Source organism: Brassica rapa, chromosome A08 (assembly GCF_000309985.2).
Source record: "Brassica rapa cultivar Chiifu-401-42 chromosome A08, CAAS_Brap_v3.01, whole genome shotgun sequence".
NCBI lineage: Eukaryota > Viridiplantae > Streptophyta > Magnoliopsida > Brassicales > Brassicaceae > Brassica > Brassica rapa.
The window spans coordinates 10484968-10505626 of record NC_024802.2 but is presented as its reverse complement, the minus strand read 5'-3'; the positions used below and the strand labels follow the sequence as shown (position 1 = coordinate 10505626).

General features: G+C 33.6%; 5 protein-coding genes across 8 annotated transcripts; 4 read left to right on the top strand and 1 right to left on the bottom strand.

Annotated features, from left to right (window-relative positions):
- The first annotated feature begins 2443 nt into the window (after positions 1-2443).
- Positions 2444-5112, top strand: LOC103833984. Of its 2 annotated transcripts, none has more exons than XM_009110034.3 (8): positions 2444-2933; positions 3030-3069; positions 3167-3342; positions 3418-3460; positions 3571-3782; positions 3880-3916; positions 3995-4215; positions 4313-5112. In XM_009110034.3, the coding sequence occupies exons 1-8, from the start codon at positions 2910-2912 to the stop codon at positions 4949-4951; spliced, it is 1392 nt and encodes a 463-aa protein (XP_009108282.1). In that variant the 5' UTR covers positions 2444-2909; the 3' UTR covers positions 4952-5112. The 2 variants fall into 2 exon arrangements, with proteins under 2 accessions (XP_009108282.1, XP_009108283.1); XM_009110035.3 differs by having other exon boundaries at positions 2445-2933; positions 3167-3333.
- Positions 5113-5159: 47 nt separating this feature from the next.
- LOC103833979 (probable enoyl-CoA hydratase 2, mitochondrial) lies at positions 5160-7548 on the top strand. The gene is made up of 7 exons (XM_009110026.3): positions 5160-5416; positions 5708-5877; positions 5974-6048; positions 6196-6286; positions 6367-6418; positions 6504-6607; positions 7114-7548. The coding sequence occupies exons 1-7, from the start codon at positions 5257-5259 to the stop codon at positions 7365-7367; spliced, it is 906 nt and encodes a 301-aa protein (XP_009108274.1). The 5' UTR covers positions 5160-5256; the 3' UTR covers positions 7368-7548.
- A 245-nt stretch (positions 7549-7793) lies between these two features.
- On the top strand, positions 7794-12803 carry LOC103833978 (serine/arginine repetitive matrix protein 1). Its single transcript, XM_033277411.1, has one exon. It carries the CDS (start codon positions 11342-11344, stop codon positions 12632-12634), a length of 1293 nt encoding a protein of 430 aa, XP_033133302.1. The 5' UTR covers positions 7794-11341; the 3' UTR covers positions 12635-12803.
- A 1267-nt stretch (positions 12804-14070) lies between these two features.
- LOC103833977 (B3 domain-containing protein REM9-like) lies at positions 14071-16946 on the bottom strand. 2 transcript variants are annotated; one of them, XM_033277414.1, is made up of 3 exons: positions 16633-16946; positions 15871-16269; positions 14071-15797 (listed from the first exon to the last, which is right to left on the bottom strand). In XM_033277414.1, exons 2-3 carry the CDS (start codon positions 16267-16269, stop codon positions 15408-15410), a joined length of 789 nt encoding a protein of 262 aa, XP_033133305.1. In that variant the 5' UTR covers positions 16633-16946; the 3' UTR covers positions 14071-15407. The 2 variants fall into 2 exon arrangements, with proteins under 2 accessions (XP_033133305.1, XP_033133306.1); XM_033277415.1 differs by having other exon boundaries at positions 14089-15411; positions 15503-15797; positions 15871-16946.
- A 259-nt stretch (positions 16947-17205) lies between these two features.
- LOC103833976 (2-oxoglutarate-Fe(II) type oxidoreductase hxnY) lies at positions 17206-19547 on the top strand. Of its 2 annotated transcripts, none has more exons than XM_009110020.3 (11): positions 17206-17443; positions 17621-17816; positions 17876-17956; positions 18045-18096; positions 18312-18433; positions 18571-18671; positions 18751-18809; positions 18884-18940; positions 19038-19083; positions 19177-19256; positions 19358-19547. In XM_009110020.3, exons 1-11 carry the CDS (start codon positions 17366-17368, stop codon positions 19419-19421), a joined length of 936 nt encoding a protein of 311 aa, XP_009108268.1. In that variant the 5' UTR covers positions 17206-17365; the 3' UTR covers positions 19422-19547. The 2 variants fall into 2 exon arrangements, with proteins under 2 accessions (XP_009108268.1, XP_009108269.1); XM_009110021.3 differs by having other exon boundaries at positions 19158-19256.
- Positions 19548-20659: the final 1112 nt, after the last annotated feature.

The window sequence follows — 20659 nt, the reverse complement described above, 5'->3', positions numbered from 1 at the left end:
GTACAAACTGCAAGTTATAAATTTTTAAATGTTTCTCTATTAATATATAGGGGATATTTGTATATATTTTCAGGTATTTTTAACAATTTCAAAATATCCTTCAAATTTTAGATTTTTTAATTTATAAAATCTAAAAATAATTAATACATCTAGGTATATAAATCTTTTTTGGATACATACAGATATCCAAAATATTTATGTTCAGATTCAGTATTATTTTTTTTGGATCGGTTCGGTTTTTTCGGATTCAGATTTTTTTGTTGGACCCTAGATGGGTCAGTTTGCTTCGGTCATATATACTATGTCGTTTTTTGGTTAACAACCTATTTTATTATTGTTTGCTTAAATATCTATTGTTCTATCTTACAACATATATTTACTATTTGATTCATATTTTTTTATTCATAAATTTGTTTTAAAAATACAAAAAGTTAAATCCAACCGAACCGAACTCGACACAAAATACCTGAAAATCTGAAATACTCAAACCGAACGTGAATGTATATCCCCTATATATTATTTGAGAAGCATTGCAACACTTTTTTGTAGTCACGTGTCATCACTAGAATGATTCTTAGAATCCTTAGAGAAATATGTTAGTTCATCTAAATATATAATAAGCTTTTTATTAAACCATAATAAATACATTATTAATGTGCTTCATTATTTCTTTAAATAAGATTACGGAATTACCTATTGTGGCTAAAGTATATATGACAATTAATGATTTTGAAGAATAAATATTTGATAAAAATATGAGCGTATTATTATTATATTTTTTTTTTAATTTTAAGCTATTAAAATCAATTAAACAATCATAGTAGGGCAATTGTCAATAATAGCACATTTTGAAGTTTATGTCTCAAAAATAGCACTAGAAGGAGAAAGTCACAAAAATGACATTCATTAAAGGTAAAATATCTCTAATACCCTTTGTTTAAAATTAAATAAATAAACAAAAATAAATAAAATAAAAATAAAAAAAAGAAATTTTTTCTTAGTTTCAGATTATATGTTTTCAGATTAAAAATTTTTATAATTGTTTTTTTGAAATTTTTTTTTTAAAATTTATTTTTCAAATTTTTTTTTTCATATTTTTTTTTTATAATTTAAAAATACTTTTTGAAACTGTTTTTAAAATTTTTATTTTTTATTTTAGTATTTATTTTTTATAAAATTTTAAACCCTAATTCCAAAACCTCACCCCTTAACTCTAAACCCTAAGGTTTAGATTAATTAACCCAAGGGTATAAGTGTATATTTATCTCTTTAATGAAACCTATTTTTGTGACTTTGAGCCTTGAGTGCTAATTTGGGAACAAAAACTTGGTTTGGTGCTATCCTAGTCTTTTTCTCATCATAGTAACCATATAATAAAAATTAAAAAAAATTATTTATATATTATATTTTGAAATTTTAAAAACGAGTATAAATTACTAAAAGTGTTAAAAGTTTCACATTTAAATTTTGTGAACTATGATTTAAAACTTTTGTGATGACATGATACAAATAATTAAAAATAATAGAAGTTGAATGTCTCATTTAATAAGTATCAAAAATAAAAGATATTTAAATATATGTATCATTTTAAATTAAACTATATGCCATATAAAAATACATAAATATCTTAATTTTAAATTTACTTTGAACATTTTTTTGATAAAAAATTTGAACAAATATTGACAACTTAATTTTTTAAAATATTATAAATTTCTTAAACAATTAATCCCACCGTGAAAATTTTGTTATCACTAATTTAGACTTTTTGCTATAACAGATACAAATGATAAAAAAAAAATATGAGCAAAAAAATCATCTAATAAATATTAATATTAAAATATATCATATATATGTTAGGGCAATTGTCAATAATAGCACCTTTTGAAGTTTATGTCTCAAAAATAGCACTAGAAGGAGAAAGTCACAAAAATGACATTCATTAAAGGGTAAAATATCCCTAATACCCTTGATTTAAAATTAAATAAATAAACAAAAAAATTAAAAAAAATTAAAAAAATTAAAAAAAGAATTTTTTTATAGTTTCAGATTATATGTTTTCAGATTCGAAATTTTATTTTTTCGAATTTTTTTTTATTTTTTTTTTCAATTTTTTTTTTTATAATTTAAAAATACTTTTTAAAACAGTTTTTAAAATTTTTATTTTTTATTTTAATATTTATTTTTTATAAAATTTTAAACCCTAATTCCAAAACACCACCCCTTAACTCTAAACCATAAGGTTTGGATTAATTAACCCAAGGGGTATAAGTGTATATTTACCTCTTTAATGAAACCTATTTTTGTGACTTTGAGCCTTGAGTGCTACTTTGGGAACAAAAAGTTGGTTTAGTGCTATCCTAGTCTTTTTCTCTATATGTTACTATCATTTAAATTTAATTATATATCATATCAAATAGAAAAAATATTTTCTCGATTTTATCAAAATTATTTATATGTTCGCACGAATTTAATTATATAAGTAGTAGATAATGACTTTTTAATTATTCAATATATATTTATTATTTCATAATATACTATAAATATATAATATAAAAATAATATATAATATTTATCCCGTGCAAGTTTAATCTAGTTTAAATGTGTATTCGAACGCTCACACCGGTTTTATCGGAGCACCAACACATCTGCTGTTATGTGCTTCCAGATAATTTATATTCATCGTGTACCAAAAAAAAATCAAATATAGATATTGGGAAAGGTGTGTTGATCAATTTTGGTTTGCGAGCAAAGAGCCCATTGATATTAAAAGGCCCAGTATCATAATTTTGGTTTTCCGCTTCTCAGGAAAGAAGCGCGGGAAATCATAAAAATTGGAAAAAAGTAAAATAAACATCTCAGAATCCTGAGTGAGGAAGAAAAGCAAAGAGAGCAAGAGACGTCGTAATCTAATGGAAGAAGTTCACTCAGCGGCGGTGAGAAATTCATTTCTATCCTTATTTTTTTCTAATTTTTGTTCCTGAATTTCTGGGGAATTAGCGGAGAAATCGAGCTTTGTTTGAGTGTGGCAGGAACCTATTGGATACTCCGATTCTCCATTTACCATATCCCGTGAGTTATTTGAATTGAATGCTGCGAATTCTTCTAATTGCAATTTTCAAGTCTTGTTGTTGACATTTTTTATTTTTTATTTTTTTTTAATTTACAGAGCCGCCAGATATTACGAATTGGTTTTCAAGTTACGTCTATGAATCTCTTGCACTGAGTTCTTCAGGCAAGGACGACGGTGAAAGAGAACCGAACGGGTTTTCTGTTAGAGAGGAAGATAAATACATTCTTGGTGCGGACAAAGATCATAAACCTATGAACAAGAATGTGAGTCAGGTTACAATCGATTCACTCTTCTTTGATTTGTTTTTAAAATTCAATTTTTTTTTTTGTTTTTAACTTTTGTGGCAGATTCAAGAGACAAATAATCTCTATGAGTCACCACTCCTTTCTGGTATATACTCCTTTTGATTGTTAAACTTATGGATGAACGTGGAAAGTCTCTAGCTTTTTTTTTTTTTTTGATGGGTTATGTTTGTAACTTTTTATGTGTGTGCTTCTCAGAACCTCCTGATATAGGCAATTGGTTTTCTAGCTATGCTTATGAATCACCGCCCGTCCTGGATACAAATGATGCTCTTTGCTTTTCGGTTGGTGGAGAAGATAGTGAATGTGTAAAGGAGACGCAAGCAGAAGAAGAGACTAAAGACATTGAAGGAAAAGATGATGTTTGTCCTAGTTTGTTTGAGCAACAACTTGTCTCTTCTTCTGCAAAGGTACATAATTTTCTACTTCCTATGCCTTAGTGTTAGATTATCTTATATGAATCTATGTTTCTCTCTTAGCTCTCTGATGCTTCTTGCTACTAGTTAGGTTGCAGATTTCTCTCAGTCTCAGCATCTTCTTTCAGGTTGGTAAAAAACTAGTTTATTTGGTACATAAGTCATTACTGTTTCTGTTTTCTTAGCAATCTTATTTCTTTTATCAGAGCCTCCTGATGTTGGGAACTGGTTTTCAAGCTATGTGTATGAATCTCCTCAGCTTTCAGACACTCATGAAATTGAAGTTTGTTCTTCTGAGAAATATGATCAACTAATCATTGAGGAGAGTGACACTGAGGGAGAAAATAGTTCTGGTATTTTCCGAAAAACTAAGAGCAAGCAAGAGACTATTATTGCTCCTGGCTGGTTAAAATCAAATGACTGCACGGTAGGCTATCTTCTTGAACCTTGTAGTTCAAAGAAAGAGACTTGTGTGGGATCACTTTGAAAATCCATTGACACTTTCTCAATTTTGTACATGTTAGGAGGCCAAGGAGGTCTCTGCATATTCAAACCAAGAAAGGGAAAAGAAGTCAACGGTTATATTGTTCAATGCTTCAACCAAAAAAGAGGACAAAGATTCAAGCTTCAAGCAAGAACCATTGTTCAGTGAAACGAAAGAAGAAGCAAACTTTATCCCCAAAGGCTACAACCCAAAACCACAATCATTACAGGAGCTGAGACCAAAACATATCCAAGAAACCATTTCCAACAGGCAAATGTCTCCAAGAAAAGCTGCTCAAAAGGCTCGTCCAGAAGAAAATATGGAGTCAGTAAACCAAGAATCAGATGACAAGGAAAATGTTGACGCTGAAACTGGATTTGTAACTATGAAGAAGGCAAGATTTAGAGAATCAAGAGACCAAAGTTCCATGAAGAAACCAATCAGAGGAGTTCTGGGGGAGTGCTCGAGAAGTAAAAAGCTAAAGAAGATGGCCACAGAAGAAGATGAAGAAAGAAAGAAGAAGAAGAAGAAGAGAAGAATTTTGGGTGAAATGTGGAATCATCAGCTTTCTGGGGGAGAGGAGATTGCAGGAAAATGGAGTTGCCCTCAGAGAAAGAAAGGGAAATCAGGACCGCCATTGAAACAGCTTCGACTTGATGCGTGGGTGCATAAAGTCTGAGTCTTTTGAGGAGGAGGAGGAGGAGGCTTCACCAACAAACAATGTACTATTAACACTCTCTTTTCTTTTTTTTCTTGTTGTATTCTTCCTTCCATAGTAAGAAGAAAAACTCGGTAAATAACACAAACCGGATCAGACCGGATTCAATTTAGTTTAAAAAACCGAACCGGAAACCCAAACCAAAAAGAAAGAACTTGGTTGGATAAGCATTGACCACTACGGACTGACACAACCGGAATGTAAAGCCTGTCATTTTCAACCTAACAGGACTAAAAATCAAAACTTTGGAGTCAGAGACGGTGAAGATGAGCTTCGTTAAGTATCTCCGCCGTGATAGTTTGCTCCAGTTAGCCGGAAAACAATCTCTTAGCCGAAGTTTCATGCTTCAAACCTGCCGGACTCTCATTATTGAAACCGCTCTGCCTGAATCTGTCAAGCTTAACCGTCTCTCTGGTTCCGATTCTGGTAATTTTTGGGTTCTATTGTTAGGGTTAGTTAATACCGTTGTTGGATGTGTTATTTGCTTCTCTAGTTAATCCTTTTTTAGTCACCAATGAATCTTGTCTGAATTTGATATTGTCCTGAAAATCTGAGTCACGTTTTGTTTCTTATTTGTGTGTGTTTTGGATGTCTGAGCATTGTTACTGTCGGATTAATGTCTGGTCTGGTGACCTTTTTGTGTGTTGCACAAAAATATTCAAAAGGAAAGATGGCAAATGCAGCAGTGCTTAATGTGAGTTTGTGATTGATTTACAGGGATTGTCGAGGTCAATCTAGACAGGCCTGTGGCCAAAAATTCCATTAATAAAGAGATGCTCAAAGGTCTCCAGAACACATTTGAGACCATACATCAGGATAGTTCCGCTAGAGTTGTGATGATCACAAGTCTGGTTCCTGGAGTTTTCTGTGCAGGTGCAGATCTCAAGGTAGTTTTTCTGGAATGTTCGTATTCAATAGGGTTCGTCACCCATGCTTGAAACAATTTGTATGTTTTATTTCTTACTTATTTATTGCCATGTCAGGAACGTAGAACTATGAGTCCATCTGAGGTTCATACATATGTCAACTCTTTGCGCTACATGTTCTCCTTCATAGAGGTATTAATCCCTATTCAACAAACTCTTTTTCAAATCGACTACATTTGTAAACTTACTTTTACTTTATCAAGATATGGAAAATTTATTAGTCTTCGAACTTATATAAAAGAGAAGAGGAATGTATAAATAGTGACTTGTGTATTCTAGGCATTGAGTATCCCAACTATTGCTGCAATAGAAGGTGTGGCACTAGGAGGTGGACTCGAAATGGCTTTATCCTGTGATCTTCGAATCTGCGGTATTCTATTTTCACATGTCATCATTTTTCTTATTTAGAGTCTTTCTGCTATAATCTCCAGTTCTTGCTCGATATTTCAGGCGAAAATGCAGTATTTGGTTTGCCTGAAACAGGACTCGCTGTAATCCCTGGGTATATATATACTATAAGCTCCATCCATGACTCCCCATTTTATCAATCTTCTGATGATTTCTTCTTTCTCTCGGCTTCTATTCAGTGCTGGTGGGACACAGAGACTCTCAAGGCTGGTTGGAAGATCAGTTTCAAAGGAACTTATATTCACTGGTCGAAAGATTGATGCAAGAGAAGCTGCAAAGAAAGGTCTGTGACTATTAAAGTTGAATTGTGAACTTGTTTTTTTATGACATATACACCCACCAAATAGAGGATGATTCTTAATACCTACGTTACATGGAAACGGAAGCGGAAACGCGGAAGCGGAATCGTATGGAAGCGTAGAAACGATTTTTTTCAAAAAACTAGGAAGCGGATCCGTATTGGAAGCGTATATATATATATATATATATATATATATATATATATATATATATATATATATATACATATCATATAAACCCACATATAAAATAAAATTCTGAAAATTAAAAGTGTAAACTTTAAACCACACAAATCCAGCAAAGTATTAAATATCAAGCAACACAACTAAAAATAAAAACGTTCAATGTCAAAGATCAATTGTTTTACTCATCTTCATCTTCTCCATCAAACACAACAGCCTCTAGTTCTGGTTCATCAAGGGAAAGGTCTTCAAATTCAAGTCTTCCTATATTAATACTCTCTTTTTTGTTGTTGTTGTTGTCGTGTAGGGCTAGTTAACTTTTGTGTTGCGGCGGGTGAGGCTCATAAGAAAGCAATGGAAGTGGCTCAGCAGATAAATGAGAAAGGTCCAATGGCGATAAAGATGGCGAAGAAAGCGATTGATGAAGGAATAGAGACGAATATGGCTTCAGGATTAGAGCTAGAGGATATGTGTTATCAGAAGCTTCTAAACACTGAAGATCGTCTGGAAGGATTAGCTGCGTTTGCTGAGAAACGTAAGCCTCGTTACACTGGCAAGTGAAGCTCTTTTAGTTTCAATAACCGGGGGGAGATAACCATTGTATTGGATGTTAAGAACCGGGATGGTTTAGGATTATAATAATGTGTATGACACAGAAACCAAGTAAAAATAAACATTTGAATATCACTCGTTCTATTTGTGCATTCATTGGCTGTAATAAAATTAAATTCGGATGCAATCATGCAAGTTAAAAGCAATGGTTATATACATTGTGCGTATGATTTAAGCAAATTCTCTTCTTCTTTTTTTTCTCTTTTATCTTTTGCTATGAGTTTAAGCTAATGGTTTTAAATCAGACATTAACTTAAACTTGGTTTCATCTATACGTCATCTCTATTAGTTGCAGAAATGTTTCCTCGAATTTGAAGTATAGAGTAAAAGGAAAAAGCTTGAGAGATAATAAATGTAGCCGACCAGTGAGTCCACAGCTAGAGACGTCAATTGAACTGCCCAAATCCAAATGGGTTGTCCAAATGGACACAACAGTCCAAATGGACATTATTTTTTTAAGCCCAAATTGTATCAGACCAAATTGTCCAGACCAAATTGGCCCAAGTCCAAATGAACCTTCAAAAATGACCAAACTATATCAACTAAAGTAACTAACTAAAGTAATATTTTAATATTTTCATCTTCACAGATGTTAGGAAAGTTTTTCTGGTAAAAAGATTTAGACCATTTTCAAATCGTTTCTATATTTCTGTCTAAAATACAAAGATTATATATAAAAACATATAATAAAGTAAATCCACTTCTATAATATAATTTATTTATTTTAGAAGAAAATATAAAAAAAATGTAAAGATGGGTTAGATATGTTCTTACTAATAAGGTCGACTAGTTGATATTCACTTTGTACATGTAGAAGTCTTCTAAAAAAACACAAGTGATGCACTCAACAGTAGACCTGGGCATTCGGGTCCTCGAGTCGGGTTCGGATCGGAGTCGTTGTGGGTCCGGATCCTTCGGGTCTAAGAGTTTAAGACCCGATAGGGTAATTTGAAATTCTCGGTTCGGGTCTTCTCGGATCCGGGTCGGGTCGGGACTTAGATAGTTGGACCCAATAGGGTAATTAGAGTTTGTCGATTCGGCTCGGTTTCGGATCGGATTCGGTTCGGGTCATGTCGGGTCCAACAAAAAAAACCTAATACACACAGAAAATACCTGAAAATATTTAAATATGAGTAAATATGAGAAATGTTTTCTAAAATTTGATCCAAGGACATGAAAAATATCTGAAGTTTTATCTGATTATCCGAATTATATTTTTGAAAATCTAAATTTTTATCTGAAACCCAAAATCATACCCAAAAACTAAAATTTGAAACTTAAACAATACCCAGAATACCAAAAATAAAATGAAACACCCATATATACTTAATATATACTAGAAGTTTCAGGTTTCGAGTACCCCCAACTTGAATCAAATGCAAAAGTAACATAAAAAACTAGTGAAATTACAAGTATCCCTTATGACAAAAATAGACAGAATGTTCTTTTACGAATATAACCCCTGGAAGTTTTCTGGAGGCTTTATAAGTCTTCTCGGAGAAGATTTCTAGGAAGTCTTCTCATACTCTAGATCTTAGAAATAATTTATAAATTTTATTAAAATTATTTTGATGGGGGAAAATTTGAAAATATGGAAGCCTTCTGAAAGAATCTTCTAAAACATATAAATTTTGTTTTCAAGCTTATCTTCTCAGAAGACTTAAATTTCAAGCGGAAAAATAAAATGTAAACAGGAAATTTAAGAGGGAAATTAAAATTTAGGCGGAAATTTTAAGTGAAAATTAAAACTTTAAATCTCATGAAAATTAAAAAGTATATTTTATGATCTAAGAAGATATATTAAACCATTAAACTTGATAATATTGAAGTTACTTGACACTTTTGAAAGTTAAAAAAATATCTTAAAGTTACTTAATAAGTTTACAAAAAAAATGTGAGAGTCTTCTCGAACTAGCTAAAAACATTCATAAACATGAATGTTGCTAACCTCATAATTAAAATCAATTAATTTATGTATTTTATTCAGCAACCCTAATATCGATTAATATACATGAATCAACAAGAAAATTTTAAAAAGCATTTATAATTTTTGAGAAAATGAAAGTTTATGAAACATTGACGTAGAAGACTTCCACAGAAGTCGTCTGCCGGAAGACTTCTAGGAAGTCTTCCATTTAGGTCATTTTTGAAATTGAAAATTTACAAAGGAAGACTTCCATAGAAGTCTACTCTACAGCAGACTTCTTTGGAAGTCTTCCTTTGTAAATATCAGCTTACTTTTGTTTTTGAAAAAATCTCAAAAATATCAGAGAAGACTTACCGATAAGTCTTCTAGGATAAACATGTTAGTTTTGCAATTGACCGAACTATGTGAGAAATTTGATTTTTTTCTAGAAGACTTACATGGAAGTCTTCCACTAGAAAAACTAAACTTAAAGATTACATTTATCAAGACGACTTCTATGTAAGTCGTCTCATGTCTTTTGCAATTGACAAATAAAACTTAAATATTTAATTTTAATTAGACGACTTCGATGTAAGTCTTCCGGCATAAGATTTACCAGAATTTCTTCTGTGATAACCAAGGTTTGACCAGAATCTTGGAATAAATTTCTGGAAGACTTTCGTGTAAGTCGTCTCCCGGAAGACTTACATGGAATTTGTCTAATTAAAATTAAATATTTAATGTTTTACTTTTCAATTACAAAATAAACCGAGATGACTTTCACCGACAGTGAGAAGACTTCCACCGAAAGTCCGAAAGACTTACATGGAATTTGTCTAATTAAAATTAAATATTTAAGTTTTATTTTTCAATTGCAAAAATAACCTGAGACGACTTTCATCGACAGTGAAGAGACTTCTACTGAGAGTTCGGAAGACTTACAGGGAAGACTTCCGTGTAAGTTATCTAGAGAACATCAAAATTCTGTCATAATCCGGTCAATTGCAAAACTAACTTGTGTATCCTAGACGACTTTCTAGAAAGTCTTCTCTGGTATTTTCGAGATTTTGGTGTTAACTTCCAAAGAAGCCGTCTCTAAAAACACACTTAAAGTCAATTGCAAAATTAACCTATGTATTGAAGATAAGATTTCCGTATAAGTCTTCTACGACGAGAAAACTTAGACGGAAGTCTTCCGACGAACAAATCTGGAAAAAAATTAGTTTCATACTTTCAACCAACGAGATAACTTAATTAGCTTCTTCTATCACATATTATTTCACCATGAAACAAACCCACTTGTTAATGACCAAGAATTATGAGTTTGAACTTTACAAAGTTTAGAATCAAAATCTTGGTTTTTTTGATGAATATAGAGAAAAAATGAAAGAGATGTAATTTGTATGCATAAGTAATGAGATATGAAGGGTAAAAATCGAAACTTTGGTGCATTAAAAGCTTCAAATTGGTTGTTCATGGTGGATTGGTACTGATTGCAATGGTAATATTGTAAATACATGATGAAAATGATATAATAGAGTAAAATACTCATTTTCGGAAGAAAAAATAATAGTATTTTCGTGAATAATCCAAACTTTTGAAATGAATATGCCAAATGAAAATTCCAAAAAGAATCATGAGCTAGTTTTGTGGTTCACTTTTTGTTTTAAGTCATATTTGAAAAAAAAAACAAACTGCAAACCTTCAATGTAATCAACATTTGGATGTTCCGTTCCACAGAGCGATTCTCCAGTCGCTGTCAACCATCAAAAATAACGTTAGAATAGTATCAGAAACCCAAAAAAGTAAAGTTGGGAATGAATTCACACATCAACTTGGACATCAGATCTTGTTCTCTTCAATCTCTTTCTTCTTCTCATATTTTTTTCTAAACACCAAGAAAAAAAAAACAGAACTTAACCTTGAAGTCTTAGCACTTCCACTAACTTTGGTCTTTTAATCGTATTTTCAAACCATCTTTCATCACCAACCTAAAGTACAACTTACTTTCTCTCTAATGGTGGAAACAACAAGAAGCTCGAAGAAAACAACTCAATCGGGTGACAAAGAAGCTCAAAACCCTAGAAAATTCTCCTCTCGATTCCTCTTCAAAGCCCTAATCCTCGCCCTGTTATGCTCCCTCGTACCAGTCTTCCTTTCTCAGACGCCTGAGCTCGCTAACCAAACCAGACTCCTCGAGCTTCTCCATATGATTTTCGTCGGCATCGCCGTCTCCTACGGCCTCTTCAGCCGCCGGAACTACGAAGGAGGAGGAGAAAGCAATAACAATACTCATAACCCTCATCCCTATGTGCCTAAGATTCTCGAAGTATCATCCTCTGTTTTCAACGTGGATCATCACGAGAGTGGATCCGATGATTCCTCCCTCGACCACCGTAGGATTCAGACATGGAAGAACAAGTACCACACGAAAATTCCAGAGACCGTTCTGCCTCTGCTTTTGCCTGTTCGAAGCTTGAACTACTCTCGCGGTTCTGATTCCGGCAGATGGGAGAGAGTGAGATCAAAGAGACAGCTGTTAAAGACTCTCGTTGATGATAACAGCAGCGATGCGCTTCCTTCTCCGATTCCTTGGAGGTCAAGATCATCGTCGATGGAGATTGAATCTCAGCCGTTGATCAAGACGTCTTCTTCCTCTTCTTCGACGCCTTTACCTAAGCCTGGAGCTGAGGACACCGTGAGGAAGAAGGAGTTTCACACATCAACGTCACCTCCTCCGCCACCGCCGCCGTTGCCGGCGTTTTATAACTCGGCGCCGAGAAAGGATTATCCTCCTCCCCGAAGCTACAGAGAGTCAGTTCAGAAGAAGAATTATACTCCTCCACCGCCTCCGCCACCACCACCACCTCCGATGGACTACTATAAGTCGCCTCCGAGTAAACTCAGAGTAAGCGGCGAACGGAGAAAACTGTCGGAGCAAAAGATGAAACTCGATGAACGTTCAGCGACAAGAAACTCTCCTACAAAAGTCTGGTGGTCTGAGCCAATCGCGGAAACGAAAGAAGATATCAGAGAAGACATGAACAAGAATGATGGGAGAAGTTTCGTGGGGAGCAAGGCAACTGAAGAATCCGAGGATAAAGAAGATATGATAACAGAAAATGTAATCCACGAAGATGGTGAACATAGTGAGAAGAAGTTAGAAGAGGAAATAAATTGTGGGAACATCAGTGACGTGGACAAGAAGGCTGATGAGTTCATTGCAAAGTTCAGAGAACAGATAAGGTTACAAAGAATCGAATCCATCAAGAGATCTGCTTATAAGATCTCTACAAATTCATCGAGGTAGAGAACGTATTGACTGTTCTAATTACAGACGAAATAAATAACATTTTTTCAGTTTACTCTGCTTGTCTTCATAAACTTGTAAAAGACTTTTGTGTTATAGTTATTCAGGCTGAAAAAGATAGCAACTGGAATGCTGATTTATGTGAATATAAACTCAGATTGATTATACACACTACCATGTGTCATACTGATTATATATTTCACTACCTTGAACAATGTTTCCAATATCCATCTCAAAACTGGAATACAGTTTTGGACAACAGCATATGATAAAAACTACAAACCTAGTTGCCAGTTTACTGTTTAGTAATATGTTGTCACTTGTCAGTACACTATTTTTGCAAGGAGTCCCTGGTTGTACGGTAGCCATCTCCTTTGTTTATTCAAGATCTCTTCGTATAGGTATGCAGTCTAGGCCAAGCAAGTTAAAGTCTCATAAAACGTTTTCTCAAAACTATTTGACATCTCATCTCGGAGAACCCAGCAAATACTACAAATTTTTTCCTTATTGGATCATTCCTTTTTACTTCTTAATTACCTTAATGCATGTTCAGAATAATACAAATCAAGGTTCCAAACAGTTATAAAATAGGGCCCTTGAGACTTAACACCTAGCTCCTACAGAGACTCTCTCCTTTTTTTTTTATTCAAATCTGTTTAGGATGATTTTCTGCTTAAATCAGATTTAAAAAAAAAAAAATTATTTTGGGTTTAACCAATTTGCCGCCTACGCCGACTATAGAACATTGACATCAAGAGATGTGTAGTAAAAATAATTCCTAAAACTGTGTCAAAGCCTTCACCATCGCATCCGACTTCTCTATATACCCTTGCCTCGATGAAAATGATGTCTTCTACCGGAAGAAGTTTACTTTCTCTATTATTCGTTGTAGAAAAAGAGCTGAGCAATCTCAAAGGCATGATCAGCTAAACCTTTGCGATAGAATGCGTTACCATTCCAATAGCTCAACGTCTTTGAACGTTTCTTTACGCACATACATCGCTGGAGCAAGGGTTGTCTATAAATCTCATTAACTTGAAAGACCTAACTTTTTTCAATTATACATGGATATCTTGACCCCACAGAAGTAGTCAAGAATATATGTCATATTTTTTAATATTATTAAATAACTTTTTTCATCCACGTATTTGTTTATTGATTTTTGGTTTTATAATAAACATCTAGCTTATTTTTTCGGTACAACCAATTACAATTTTTTCTTTATATTTTAACATCTATTTTATACATTTAACATAATTTGTAAGTTAAACTTATGGACGCAAAAGATGTGGACAAGAGAAATGTCAACAAGAAAAAATTGAAAATATAGACAAACAAACCATAGACGATAAAAGAGTAACACATTTGAGTCTTAGACTAAAATGAGTAGACATTTGGTTTGTTTCTTAAAAGTTTTAGTGCTTGAGCTGAGTGAATTATGTGCATATGACTAATATTGTGGATATGGATGAAAAATTATCGACGAACAGGATATGGATATCAGATTTGTGGACATATATCATGTGGACACAAGTTATGAAGATTAGGTTTTGTACACGTTTAACCTAAGCATTCGGATCCTTACGTATGGTTCGGGTTAGTTTCTAGCAAGATCCGAACAAATCATTGCAGAGACAAACAAAATCATGATAAAGGATCCAGCTTTTCACGGTTTCCATCAACTTTGTTTGACGACTTCGAATTGAGGCAAGATCAGCTCTAAGACATTGTCTCTTCCGCCGTGGATTTCGTGTCTTCTCCGCCACTAATTTCATGTTTCATCCGCCGCGGGTTTCACCGGAGGTGAAAATTTCTTTAATTTGGTGATATGAGATGGTTGGTGGTGATAGATTGAGATGGTCTTCTTCTCTTAGTTTTTTTTTTTTTCTAACAAAGCTAACAAAATAAGATGGATTAGAAGGAAATAATATTTGAACAAAAAAAAAGAAGGGAAGGGATTAGGATATGAAGATTTGGGAAACTATATTGGAGTTATAGGAGAGAGGGTTGAGGTGGTTGTAGATTTGATTGAAAGGGAAGAACAATTGTGTGAGAGAAAATAAAGATGAGTCGGGGATCTAGAATTGAACTAATGTGAAGATGTTTGAGTTTTTGGCGGATTAGGGTAAAATTCACACACACGTGTGAGATAGTGTGTGTGTGTGTCTTTTGTGTGTAGTTGAACAATGAAACTCTAGTTTGGTTAGAGCATGAGCATTGGTGAACCCCACTTTGGGGTTCACCAAATTTTTTTAATATTTTTTTTGTGGGTCCATGAACAGTTATGAACCCGAATTTGTAGTTTTCTGCATCAGTGAATCCGAAGAAGGAGTTCATAGGAATAAAATAATAATATTTTTTTTTATTTTTTTTTTAAATTTAAAATTATTCAGAATACATGAATAAAATATTAAAATATATTATAAAATTTATGAAAACATTTTATTCAACCTATGTTTTAGTTTTGGAGTTTAAGTTTTGGTTTGTGTTTTCAAATGTATAAAAGCTATGTTTTAAAATTTTATGTTGTTTCTTAACTTAAATTCAATTCATAGAAACATTTTGTTCGATGATCAGTCTACGCATTCAACAAAGGAATTAAGTTCGAGAATGTTTAACTTAGGATAAAAGTTCACATAGAAAAACCATTCAAGTTTTACAAACCGAAATACATAAGTTGATAAGTTGCTAATGAAACAAAAAGAAACAAGTTAAGATGATAGAGAGGAAAGACCGCAAAAGAGCCATCTAATTTCGTGAGGTAGAAGCAATGCTACCTGTAGAAGAAGAGAACACAAGTTAAAGCAGAAGCAAAGTAGTAACATTGAAGATATAGACAACACAAACAAGTCAAATGAGAAGACTTACCATCGATTCTGCTGAAGTGCTTGATCAGTAGTTCAGTACACTCCTTCCTTTCCGGACATACACACAGTAATGGAGTTGTCGTCCCGTCTCCAACCACGTTGAACACAAACAAATCTCCGTTGGTGCATCTGTTATCACGACAAAACTTTCTCCACCCTCTGCTGATGTAATATGCGCCGTCTGATTCGCTAAATCCGAAGCGCGCAGTCCATGACTTTCCCTCCTTGTTGACAAGTTTGACCTCTTTGCATTGTTGGTTCAAAGCACCACACCTCATAGCTTCCACAGGAAGAAACTACAAACACATACATAACATCAGCCAAGAAGCAGTACTAGAATCACACAATAAATAACTAAATTTTACTCACCATTTTGTCGTCCTTTTGATTTGTAGGAGTAACCTCAGCCAAGAAGCAGTAGTCGTATGAGAAAGTAGGAGCATCATCCGCGTCGGACCACAGAATCTCACAACAGCTAGGACCAAAAGGAGTCACATGAAAGACCATGTCTCCTTCGTGTTTGAAGATGACAATGTCACCGATTCGAAGATCATGTGCTTCGGTGAACTCTTTCCAACCTTTGGTGAGTGTCCTGCCTTCTCGGATCACCTCCCAAATTTGATCCGAAGCGTCCGATCTTAGCTTCCATGGTTTATTGATCTCAGCCCCTTGTATGTGTTTTGAGTAGAAGTCAAGTGGTATTGCGACGCCACTTTGAAAACCAGGAAGAAGAGGCTTGAAGAAATGAGGTTCTCGGGGAGTTTCCATCTGCAACAATCGAGTTCCAATTACATGTATTAATCGAGTTCCAATTTAAAAAAATCGCATCAAACTACTATAGACCACACAAGACCACAGAACAATTCTAAAAGAGCCAAGTCCGGTTATATTCATGTCCTAAATTAAAACCCCCTTTTACATTTCGAACCCTTACACGAAACCCCCAAATCGAAATGAAATCCATGATAAACGAACCCTAAAAAGAAACCGTATGTCGATTTTGACCAAGAAATCGAAACCCCCTTCTCGATTTCCCACCCTAAGACGAAACCCCCAAATCGACTTCCTTAACCTAGAAACCTCTCGAGATCAAATCGAAGCTATCTCGTCCTCGGAGTGATTGAGACTCACCTGAGAGCGTTTACGAGTGACTCCGACGACGAATTGATCGAGAAAATCTCCGGCTCTGGACCCCGACACGAAATCGCCTCACAGACGGAGAAACCCTAGATTTCGAAGAGAGAAGGGAAAATGGGATCTTTCACGCGAAACCCATTTTTTCGCAGTCAACCCGCGCGATCGCGTAGCCACTCCCTCTGCGCCGCGTGGCATGACCCCGTATCATACGGGCTCACTTGGAAGACCCGGTTCACGGGTTGAAACCCATTTATTCATTTCTTTTAATCGATAAGGCCTATGATACCGAGCCCATGACTCTCTCATAAGTCATAAACCCCCGATGCGGGTGGTCTTAGGATCATACATTTTTGTGTCTTTACTCATGTATATAATGTGTGTCAAATATTAAATGTGTCTCCAGCAGTAATTGATAACTAGTAATTGATAACTGATAAAGTGTCTAGAAAAATAAAATTTTCAGTGATTAATGACATTGAATAGTTGAAATTTTCATATACCAAAAATTTCCATCGGAATTTTTGAAATTGTTATATTCAATTCATCTGAATTATAGGAGTTATTATATTTTTGTTCTAATGAGATATGAATAAGTCCAAAATTATAAACGACAACTTTTTATAATAATAAGTAGATATAAAGTAGGATTCTATTTTAACAAATGGGCCTTTAATTAAAGCCCACTTCTACAATCAAAACGACGGTCAGGGCGAAAATAGATTATGAAATGGAGACGTCACTTGTACTTCCTTTCATCGATATCTCTTCGCCGGAAAAGATATCCACCGCACAGTTGATTCGTAAGGTTCGTCTTCACCGTCGTTGTCTCTCTCTCTCTCTCTCTCTCTGTTTCCACAAGAGTAGAAACCTCTGCTGCTTCTTTATTATAATATACTAATAGCTCTGCTTGGTTGCTTGAGAGTTGAGACAATTCTCTCTGCTCCAGTTCTAAACTGTTTTGATGTTCTTTGTGTGTAATAAGGCATGTCTCGAACATGGATTCTTCTATGTCAAGAACCATGGCATCTCTGAAGAATTGATGGAAGAGGTTTTTAGGGAGAGCAAAAGCTTCTTTAATCTCCCACTAGATGAGAAGATGTCTTTACTCCGCCACGATCTTCTCGGTTATACTCCACTCTATGCTGAGAAACTTGACCCGTCCTTGTCCTCCTCCACAGGTGATGATGATGATGTGCTTCTTTTCTTGCTGAGTTCATCTCAAAGATTTTTTTCTTAGGTGATTCGAAGGAAAGCTTTTACTTTGGCTCTTTGGAAGGAGCTCTGGCTCAGCGTTATCCAAATCAATGGCCTCCTCAAGGTACTTATATATATATATTTCTTACTACCTGTTTCTCTGTTTTCATTTAACGGTTTCCATCTTATCTCTCACGGGTTGTGTGTAAAAGATCTCTTGCCATCATGGAGGCAAACCATGGAATGTTACTACAAGAATGTTCTGTAAGCATATATGTATTTCTTCTGCAAAGTGAATCTTAAACAAATACTGTCTTCTTTTCTTTACAACTTAAAAGTTGAAATATAGGTTTCAAGTTAATAATAATATATCAACAACAGTTAGTTTTGACAAATAGACTTGGTTACAAATGTACAATATTAGGTGTTCTTGATCAGTTTGCTAGTTGTGCCTGATATATTGATTTGCTGCCTCTAAGATCCGTCGGTCGAAAGTTGCTCGGCTTGATTGCCTTGGCGTTGGATTTAGATGAGGGTTTCTTCGAACAAATTGGAGCCTTGAATGATCCTACAGCAGTTGTTCGCCTCTTACGCTATCCAGGTATCTCTATGTACATCAATGAGACTCTCTGCACTTGCTATGTTGTATTAGGTGAAGTGATCAGTGGAAAGACCCATATTCAGGGAGTTCCAGTCTAGTTTTTGATCTCTACACTTGCTATGGATTTGATTATATAGGTGAAGTGATTTCGTCGGATGTAGAATCATATGGTGCTTCCGCCCACTCGGATTACGGGATGGTCACTCTTCTTTTAACTTATGGAGTCCCAGGACTTCAGGTAAAACATTTCTAAATTTCTATTTTAACTCTCCTCATACTCTTCTCTTTTGTTCTTACACACGTGTCTGAACTCTTAGGTTTGTAGAGACAAGTCAAGACAAACACGTGTTTGGGAAGATGTGCCTGGAATTAGAGGGTAAGTCTATCTTTTAGCTACATGATTTTTAGAGTCCGTTGATTATTAACAGCGGGGACTTTCTGTAACACTAGGGCGTTTATTGTCAACATTGGTGATATGATGGAGAGATGGAGCAATGGATTGTTCCGGTAAGCTAAACTCAGTTTTCTAGTAAGGAATTGAGTATGGTTTATGCGTTGTGTCTGAATCAAAACGTTTTGTGCTTTCTTTGTAATGGGAGTTTAGGTCTACATTGCACAGAGTGATGCCTGTTGGAAAAGAACGTTACTCGGTAGCTTACTTGTTCTTTCACATTTCTATACAAATCGATGGTAATTGGTAAAGAGTAACTCATATAAGTATTAGTTCTTTTTTTTTTGCCCAGGTGGTTTTCTTCTTAGATCCCAATCCAGATTGTAACGTGGTATGTTTGGAGAGTTGTTGCAGCGAAACTTGTCCACCAAGGTATGTAAGAAAACTTGACGTTTGATAAACCTTTTAGTCTTGGAAGGATGGAAGAACAAGACTTGAGTTCTTTCATATTACTTGGTTACTATTCGGTGCAGGTTCCCGCCTATCCTCGCCGGCGACTATATTAAGGAGCGTTTCAGGCTAACCTACGACTCTTAGTTCTAGTCTGTATGCTTCTTTTTATTTTGTTACGAAATGTAATATATATTAGCCCACTATCCCTTTCTCAAAAAAAAAAAAAAAATGTAATATGGTATTCAACATATAATGCATGAATTTATGGTATGAAAATAATCCTTACTAATAAAAAGGACCTTTTGAGGTTCCATAGAGCGTCCACATCAGCAAAAAAAACATCTCCCGAAAGATGACACGTGGCATAAAATATAGTTTTACATTTTAATATTACTAATTTTCAAAAATTATAAATAATATGTAAACATACAGCATAAAAAAAATAGAAAAACTACATTAAACATATGTAAGATTATCATTTTTCACTTAAAAAAAAGACGGCTTATCTCCATAATGTAATATTACCGTTTTATAAAAAACAAAAAACATTATACATAATTTGGAAAATAATAAATATATGTAAACATACAACATAAAAAATGCAAATACTACATTAAACATATGTACGATTACCATTTTACATTTTTATTTTAAAAAAATAATATGTAAACATACAACATAAAAAATGAAAAAACTACATTAAACATATGTAAGATTATCATTTTTCACTAAAAAAAGACGACTTATCTCCATAATGTAACATTACTATTTTGTAAAAAAAACATTATTTATAATTTTGAAAATAATAAATAATATGTAAACATACAACATAAAAAATAAAAATACTACATTAAACATATGCAAGATTACCATTTTACACTAGAAAAATAGAAAAAACGGCTTATCTCCATAATGTAACATTACCATTTTATAAAAAAATAAAAAAACATAAATATAACTATTTGACTATTTTTCCAAGTTCTTCTATTAAATATTACCATTTTACATTAGAAATAGAAAAATACATTAAGACTTAAATATAAAATATAGATATTAACTAAATATAAAGTATAAGAAAGAGAAATACTCAATTTATAGAAAAATAAATAATAATTAAACATTATAAATATATTAATATACGAATTATATATACAATAATAAGTAAATGCATAATTTAAAAAAAATGGAAAGAGTACATTAAATATTAAACATCTATCTTAAAATGTAAAATATAGATATTAAGTAAATAGAAAGTATAAGAAACAGAAATACACAACTTAAAAACAATGGAAAAAGTATATTAAGATTTAAACATCTATCTTAAAATGTAAAATATAGATATTATGCAAATAGAAAGTATAAGAAAAGGAAATACACAATTT